At 38.0% G+C, this 9,274-nt stretch overlaps 1 protein-coding gene across 1 annotated transcript; it reads right to left on the bottom strand.

Annotated features, from left to right (window-relative positions):
• Positions 1 to 5,915: 5,915 nt before the first annotated feature.
• Positions 5,916 to 7,693, bottom strand: LOC145167014 (putative WRKY transcription factor 4). Its single transcript, XM_079086091.1, has 3 exons — positions 6,991 to 7,693; positions 6,731 to 6,892; positions 5,916 to 6,403 (listed from the first exon to the last, which is right to left on the bottom strand). The coding sequence occupies exons 1-3, from the start codon at positions 7,623 to 7,625 to the stop codon at positions 6,193 to 6,195; spliced, it is 1,008 nt and encodes a 335-aa protein (XP_078942217.1). The 5' UTR covers positions 7,626 to 7,693; the 3' UTR covers positions 5,916 to 6,192.
• Between the last annotated feature and the right edge of the window lie 1,581 nt (positions 7,694 to 9,274).

Raw genomic sequence — 9,274 nt, forward strand, 5'->3', positions numbered from 1 at the left:
GTCAGATAATGTGGGCCAAGAAGATGTTTGGGCTTAGGGTAAGGCCCATTAGAAGGACGGGGTCCAATTTAGCAAATTGGGCCATTAGTGGGCCACTAGTGGGCTTGGGAAGCCTACCTAGTGTTGGGCCTTTGTAGATCATGGTTTGGGCCTTAGAACGGGATCAAGTTGGTCTAGGGGTAAAATGGTCATTTTACCCTAAGAAGGATTATTGTTCTGGACTAAGTGATATTTTGGTATTGGTAGCTCGGGAGCCGAAGGATCAGCAGCTCGGGGAATTGCCAAATAACAGCCAGAGGGGTATCAGCAGGACTTCCGTAGTGCAAAGTGAGTCACCTTACTGTGTGCATGGGTCTACGGCCACAATGTCGGCCCATTTATTTATGTATGGTAGGAAGACCCGGGGGTTAGCCCTAGGCATTGTATGATAGTATGTTTCCGGACCATGGTCCGATGTCGGGCGAGGCCCGAGGAAGGTCTATAGGTATGTTACTTCGGACCAAGGTCCGATGTCGGGGCAAGCCCGAGGAATGTTTGTATGTTAGTTTATACTTGTTGTCTGTGTGATACTTCTATGTACCTGGTAGGGAGCTGAGTGTGGGCAAGGTCCCGTATCTCATCACTAGCAGAGTATGGACGGGGTTACGTATCTCTTTAGTAGCAGAGAAAGGGCGGGGCCCGAGATAGGAGAGAAGTGAGTATAGGCGGGGGCCTGTATCTCACTATCATCCGGAGTGTGGACAGGGTTCCATGACTCATCAGTAGTAGGACAGGGGTGAGGCCCAAGTTAGGCGAGGCCTTAGGATAGGAATACATTAAAGTATGTTTGCTTATGTGTTTGCATGTTTATATGATTGTATGTGTATGGCGGGCGAGGCCCAGAGACAGGCGGGGCCTAAGAGAGACAGATTTGTATACCGAGCGGGGCTCGATGCCAGGTGGGGCCTGATGTCGGGCGGGGCCCGATGCCGGAGTGAGTCCGATGTCGGGCAAGTCCCGATGCAGCGGGCGGGGGCCTAGTATGTGGTTATGTGTATGGTATGTGGTAGTATGGGGAACTCACTAAGCTTCGTGCTTACGGTTTTCAGTTTTGGTTTCAGGTACTTTCGGTAGCGGAGGGAAGAGCTCGGGATGACTGCATTACACACACCATGATGTTTATCCTGGGATGTTTTGCTCTAATATAATATGTTTAGACATGATACTCTGATTAAATATGTTTTGAATGAATGGTTTGACAAATTATGGGTTTCATTAAGGTTTTAAAATGAAATTTTAGGTCATGATTTCTAGGATGTTACAAATGATGTGATGCTTGCTTGGTTAACTGCTGGATAATACTTGGGATACTGGTGGGTATAATATTGCATGGGAGAAAATGGAACTTCAAATCACTAAGTCAACCTCCTTATCTCCTTAACCCCACCGAAATCACCCTAGGGAGGATCAAATTTGGTGACTTCGGCCTAGGCATGACCGAAATCACCTTATTCCCCATGTGATTTCGGTCTTAACCCTTCCTCACTTTGTGTTTTCGTTCCTATCTCCCCCACAAAGGTGTTTTCGGTTTTGTAATCCCCACTAAGAGGTGATTTCGGCCTTAAGCAACCGAAATCACTAAGGTTGTGGGGTCCTACGCCTATAACACTTTAAATTTAAAAATGAAATTTTGTAATTCTTGGTCCATCTTGTCGACTTTCAATATTTATTATGAGTATGATCTTTAAGGCATATATATATTTACTTATGTATACACTTATAAAAACAATGCCCCCTTTGGGTGTTCAAAGTTTTATTGCAACAAAGTTATGATATGGTTGTACTTATACATAGATACATTTTAAACCTTGCTTGACACAAAATTTTCCAGTTGTCACACCTTACTGGAGGTTCCTAGCATATTCTTTTGTGATTTGCATTTCTGGAAGGAAGGGGGTTCTAATGAAATTAGTCAGACTGTGACTTCAGCCATTGTCGCTCTGGCTATGGACTGGGATTACAACTTCTCAAAATTCGTTTTTGAAGAGATGAAGAGCAACCTTCATGAAAAGAAGAATGACCTGTTTTTAAAGTACCCCAGGTTCCTTCCAATGATCCTAAATGAAAAATATCCTCAAATTGAGAGGTCTTCTGATACTTTGGATATGAAAGCAATCAAGAAAGGCTGCCAAAGTGTCTTATCAGAGATTGAAGGGGTTGATCAAATTTGGAAAGTTTGTTGAAGTTTAGGACACTCCTGCTGCTAGTTCCATAAATGTTGAGGTTGCCGAGGAACACATGGCACCCAAACCAAAATTTCAAGTTGCCTTTGAAGAGGTTGAAGTATCTGATGATGAAGAAGATCAAGGAAATGAGTTGTCAGAAAACGAGTTTGAAAATTTTATTCAGCAAAGTATCTTAATCCCATAAGAGGATGTTGTTGTCACTCCTCCGGTCGTCACTAAAAGGGAAAGTGACACAATTGTGAAATCTTCCTCACCTACGCCTAAACAGATGGATGCTCTTATTGCATAACTTCAACGAACTGCAAGGAAGCTTCCTCAAACAGTTTTTGTTGATATTGAACCTCCATCTGGAAGTGATCTAGAAGACTTATCCAACGCTTTACTCCCAAGGAAGCGAAAGAGAAGAGATCCAAGGCCGGGAGTGCTTATCACAGACCTAGTTCACAAGAAATCTACACCGACTGAGCCTAGTTCTATGGCTCAAAACATTCAAAGCCTACTTATTGAGACCACTCCAGTGACTCAAGAAATGTCAAGCCCGTTCACTGAATCCATTCCTATGGATCAATATTTTTAAAGCCTCATTGTTGAAGAAGATGGCATACCTTTGGAAGGAGCTCAAGCCTTAAGAAGCTCATTTGAAACACCTGAGCTAGACATCTCCAAAGGCAAAAGCAAGCTTCCTGACTCTGAATTGGTTGATGTCGTTCTGCTTCAAAACAGAGTCTTTGATTTAGAACAAATCTCTGCGGAAAAAAATTTGATAATTGGAAAGCAGGACATTCGTATCAGTGATCTTGAGAGAGAGAACTCCGACAAAGCTTCAAAGATTTCAGAACTTCAAGCAAATCTTGGTGGTCTAACTCCTCTATTCTTTGACCTGAAACAACGTCTATTTCAAAAATTTGGTGATGAATTTCAACCTTTGAGCGCTGAAGGAGAAAAGACCATTGCTTCTAGTTCTGGTCCCGCCAATCCAACTTTTCCATCATCAAGTGAAAGAGTTACAAGGCATGATCCAGATGCTAATCTTGGTTCATTCTTATATACTGGTCCTGCTTCTGCTCAAGAAAGAAGGGAGAAGAAAATAAGGGTTGAACAACTGAAAGGGAAGATGCTCGTGATGAAGCATTCATACCAAAATGCCCCAAGTGATCACCCTGAGATATTTTTCAGGGAAAACGGACAGAAATTCACAGATAAGTATGGAGATCGTTCTGGCATCACCATGTGGGGATATGACGTTGATAAAAACATGTGGGTGGTGAAGCGGAAAAGTGGAAGAATTGAGTATTATGAGAAGAAAGTTGACTTCCTGTCCTGGACAAAAGTTGATCTTTCTGAACTCATCCACGCGCCTTTCCACAATCCAACCAATGATCCCATGGCCTGGTCCTTCAAGAATTTTCTTGAGAGTAAAGCGAAAAATAACTTTGAAGACTTAAAGATTGCTTCATCGTTTACTAAAAAGGCCAAGGGTGTCATTGATCCTCACACCAACAAAACCATGGTGAATGTCATGTGGCCGCCCACAAAGCAAGCTAAAAGGATTCCACTTCCCAAAAGCTTACCTGAAGGCACTTGGACTCAATGTAATTATGAGTTTATGATGAGGCTACTGCAACTGTGGTGATCAAGCTGAAGAAAAACCAGTTTCGCATTGTTGATCCCAAAGATCTGTTGAAGTCTGGAGAATGTGATATTCGTACTTTGTCAAACTTTCAAATAATTTTTGAGAATGAATTGTTTGAAGCTGCCGCAAAAAGCCTTTACTGGAATGGTAGCAACAATAATTAACAAGAAGCTGTGGGCAGGGGCTTTTGACCAAGCAGACGTGCATCTCGTGGAGAAACCTTGAGGAGAACTGAAAGCAATAAACCAAGGGGGAGATTGTTGGGCTATATTTAGTGGTTTATGCTTTTTTTAATGTATTATATGGTTCTCGGTGGGCTTAGTGTGTTTTCGGTGGGCCTTTTATGTTTGGGCTTTAGGTTGTCGGCTAGTATATATTTGTTCTGTGTATAGCCTTTCTAGGCCAATGCGTTTTTTGGTGAACCATAGTGATTCACGGCTGAAGAGTGATTTGAATGTACTTGACAACTGTTCAATAGAATTGTGTGCATTCATATTATTGAAACGTGTTCTTGATATATTTTGTTGATTGTTTCGTTTCATTGTTTGATTAAGATTTCGCATTAATCAAACTATTGCATTGGTACATTGATAGATCCGAGTTCAGGGACTTACAATTACAGATTGTTGCTCTAAAGATGGCTATACTTACATTTACTTCACTTTCACTTTTCTCTCAAATCAAACTCTTTCAAAACATTCTTCTTGCTCATTTATTGTCTTTACTTTGATTATACTCATAGTTCTTCATTTATTACTTAAGTACTTTGTTGAATTCTCACTTCAGTCTCGACTGGTATTACCAGACTTGACTGGAACATCCAATTAAAAGCAGACATTGATCATAAGCATTAACTCAAGGTTTGAGTTTTCAAACCTTGTCCCTGCGCATCATATCCTTGTTCTCACACTCCCAAAGTGAGCTCCTTTTCCTTTGATCTTCCATGGGCATTGCCAAACTTTCCTTTGGCCCGAGGACATGCCAACTCATTCACATGGAGGAGTAGGCTTTGTTCTTTGATAAAGGGTTACGTGGGTTAATTGAAGATACTATGGTTTGTAGGGGTCCCTTCTTTTGGGACATTCAATGACGACTTATTTCATTACCATTTAGGTTTGGTGGTTTGGGGTTGTACTCAGCGGTAGAGACTTCCTCCTATGCTTTTTTAGCTTCACGATCTCAATCATGGGTGTTACAAGATCATAGCTTGCGAGATAGTGACATATGTGATATGAGTTCTTATTATGTTTGTGCTTTGGCTTGTCTTCATGATACGATTTTGGGTTTTGACTACAGCATTGTCACTTATAAGGACACTGCCCCTCCAAAAGCTCAACATTCATTGGCGAGTGACCTTTTTAGTAAAATTATCCAAGATATGGAAGTTGACTTTGACATGACTATTAGGCTGAAAGCGGTTTTGAGTGTCTAAGGGCACCACATGCTCAAGATTTTCTTATGACTATTCCTATTGACGGTCTTGACCACTATATGTCACCAGTGAAGTATCATGCTATCATTAAGTATCGCCTTCTGATTCATTTATTTCCGTTTGATGAGACATGCCATGTTTGTTGTAAGGCATGCTTGGACTCCTTTGCTAAGCATGCAGTTTATTATAGAGAGCTCCTGTGTTTCAAGTAACAACACGATCTGGTTAGGGATGTTCTTTTCGACATATATAGGCATGCCAGAGTTTCTGTCAAGAAAGAGGCTCCTCTGAACTTTCTAACTAACCTGTTAAAAGGTAGATCAACACTTAGACCAAATGATGTTTAAGTTTTTGGATAGGTTGGAGGGAAGTACGCATGTATAAATCTAATTGGGGTTTCCCTTTTTGTGGGCTTCGGGGATAGGGGTTTCACTGTAGAGGAGGACAGACTACTTTAAAATTTGCCTCATACAAAATGGTAAAACATGTATTTAATACTAACGATCATAGTTTAATTGAGTTAATATGTCTAAAATATAAACTATTGTCATGTTGAAAAATATTTGCATATATGAATAATATCAAAAGCCACTAGAAAAATAAATGCATGTGACCACGCGACAAATAATATTAAACTCCGTAAACTATGTATATTTCTAATCCCCCATGGGGTGCTACAAATTAAACATAACTACACATAATGTATTACAATGATATAATCAAAAGCAAAACATAAAACCAAGTTTTTTCTTCCAAATTCAAACACCTACTGATTCTTATTGCTCACAATCCTAGATCGACATCACCTCCTCCACCATACCATAATGCATGACCAGCTCCGAAAGCAAGGCCAATTCAAATCATCAATCACCTTTCAAAAAGGCACAAGTCTAAAGTCGAGCTTACATCATGATTTGCTCTTCTTTTAGTTGTAACAAAAATGGTATTTCGGCTTTGAAGTTTATTTCGTTGCTACTTGAAGGTTTGGCAACTACAGGAATGTCGTGTTTATGTCTCCCTTCATATGTAGTTACAACGGATTTAAGGTCCGATAACGCCCGCTCAACATGCTTTCGAACTTTGCATCCTATGTAGGTGCATCTATAGTAACTCCTGCAGGTCACAAGTTATATATAAGCAAAATTACTTTTTGAACCGCAGGTTTTCCAAGACTGAAGTCTGTAAGATTCATGATTCTAACTTTATTTCGAAGTATTTAATACAATACGATAACGGGTCCTAGGAACTTTATGTGTAGTTAATTGGACCATATGGACAACGGGTCCTACGAACTTTATTAAAAATAGACAAAACCCAAGACCTAAACACAAAAAGTCTACATGTCTATAACATCAATCTACGTACATATTATCCAAATATTTTAATATAATCACAATAAATTTAAGTGCATTAAAGAAGTTATTTTATGAAAATCATCACCTGGGGTAAATATTCCCTTTCACAACTTTCTGCCCATATTTTCGCCACTTGAATCCATCGTCTAATATATCGATTTCACTTCTCGTCTGCACCACAATCTTTGGTTCAGTGACCACCACCCGACAAGAGCTACTCCGGTCCACACATTTCACCTCAGTCTTCCTGCACAAAAAGTCTCGTCAATCAGTAAACTTTCAACTTTAGCATGTACTTTAGTGATCATATATAAGAAAAAAGACTCTAAAACGATGGAAATTTGCCTTCTTTTTGGCATTAGTTCGTAAGCTTGTTCATCGGCAACCACCGCTGGTTTATGAAGCTGCGGTGGCTCATGGTTATGCCGACCACTGTAGATGATCTCGCTGGTATTCCCATCAAGAAAATGTCCGATCTTTTTGGTCACCGGGCAGTTTTCTTGCGTGCATCTGTAATAGCTACGAGGAAGCTCGCTTGCCTTCACTTGTTTCTGCCCGTATTTCCTCCAGTTATACCCATCGCTAGCGGGTTTAGTTAGAGCCACCACTCGTTCGGGTTTCGAGTCACCAGATTCAGAATCCGAAACAGTTTCCGGTGATCGGATTTGGGAGGAGTTGTCGACGTAGGGGTCTGATGTTTGACTGGTTCGTGATTCTTCCGTGGATAATAGAGATGAATAATCACTGTAAAGTGGAGGTGGGTTTTCAGCGGCGGGGGAAGGCAGGACTCCGGCGAGAAGCTGAGAGAGAGAATGGATATCAGTGTCTGGATAGTGATCGGAGAAGAAATTGGAGACAAGTGTCATGGGGCCGGGGCTAATCCCGGTGAGGAAGGTATCTGAAGAAGAACGCGGTGGGAGTGTTATCATTGGTGGAACTCTCCGTGGCGATGGTGCTGAATCTCCGCCTGTCTCCGCCATGTAACTAATTACGCTGTATGAATGGATTGTATAGGATATGGTATAAATATTTGAGGGACAACAATCATGCTAGTGCAAATTGCTTGAGCAAATTAAAACCAAAAGGGACCTTTTGAGTCGCTAGTGTGGGCCACTAGTCACGGTTGTATTTCCGTACAATATTCATGGAGTTTTGTGTAATGATATTTAAAAAGAATATAAACACATAAAATACTTAAATATATAAACTACTTTGCAAAAAACTATAATTACAATTGCTTAGGCTAATCATTAGCAATTTTACAAATGAAATACTAAGGTTGTAAGGAGTACTAAATTAACACGGTTCAACAAGATGATTGTGAAGTGAGCATCCACCGCATCATCAGCAACACTTTGGTTGCAGTTAAATTATTTGTGATGAAAACTCGAGGAGGACACCACACTTTCTCTCCTCCTTTTTTTCTTTCTTAAGATTATTTATGTTTTTTGAAAATAAAGGTTATATTAGAATTTGTTTAACTATTTACCATTTTATAAATACCAACCAATTTTAATGATCAATGAGGAGATTAAGAAAAATATCCCAGCGACCGGATATCGTAGTTTGTTTTAGTTTTGTTTTTTTCTTTTTAATTTGTGGTTTTTTTTAAAAAAAATTATGTACTTTTCTTTTTTCCAATGTAATGAAATATTAGCATTTTTATTAATTTTGCATTTACTAATCATTTTTTTTAATTAAATTTAATTATTTCTTAAATATGTTTTTCAAATTAAAGTAATTTTTTTTTAAAAAAAAAGAAAAAAAAGTACAATGAATTGAAATGGACTATTTCTAGGGTTTTATGGAGTGGAGGGGAAATGAGATGACACTTGAGATGATATAGAAAATGTGAAATTTGAAATGTAACCACACCCTCCACCTTAAATATTTATAAAAAAGAAATACAATTGTTATGACTATTTAACTACAATATAGTAGGCGATTGTAGGACATTATATATATATATATATATATATATATATATATATATATATATATATATATATATATATATATATATGGTTTGGATTTGAAAGCTTTTGGGTTAGAAAGGAAATGAGAATCTCTCATGTGTTTCTATGAGATATCTCCAGAAAAATCTCAAAATTATGGGAAAATTTTTTAATAAAGTCCTAAATTTTATTTTATGAACAAAAAAATCCAGACTTTTTCACTTTTTGAATAGAAAAACCTAAAAAGCTGGTTAATTTATTCACTTTAGTCCTTTTTGACCTGTTCAGCAGGTTACGAAATCAAATTGTTAATTTTCGGAAAATAATAGGATTTTTTTGCAGATTTCGTCAAAATTTTTATATAATGTATAAACATATTTTTTACATATCTATATCAATTTTTAATTATTTGTGTATTTGTTAAGTTTTTATATGTATATATATTTACGTATTTTTATGTATTTTAAATATATAAACATATTTTTTACTTATTTATATGTATTTTTAACCATTTTACATATTTTTTTATGTATTGTTATGTGTTATTTTTATGTATTATGTATGCATATCTATTTTTATGTTTTTTACGTATTTATGTATTTTTTAAGCTTTTTATATAGATATTTATGTATTTTAAATGTATAAACATATTTTTTTCCGTATTTATATCTATT

The sequence above is a fragment of the Lactuca virosa genome, chromosome 3 (genome assembly GCF_052849685.1).
Source record: "Lactuca virosa cultivar CGN04683 chromosome 3, Lactuca_virosa_CGN04683_v6, whole genome shotgun sequence".
NCBI lineage: Eukaryota > Viridiplantae > Streptophyta > Magnoliopsida > Asterales > Asteraceae > Lactuca > Lactuca virosa.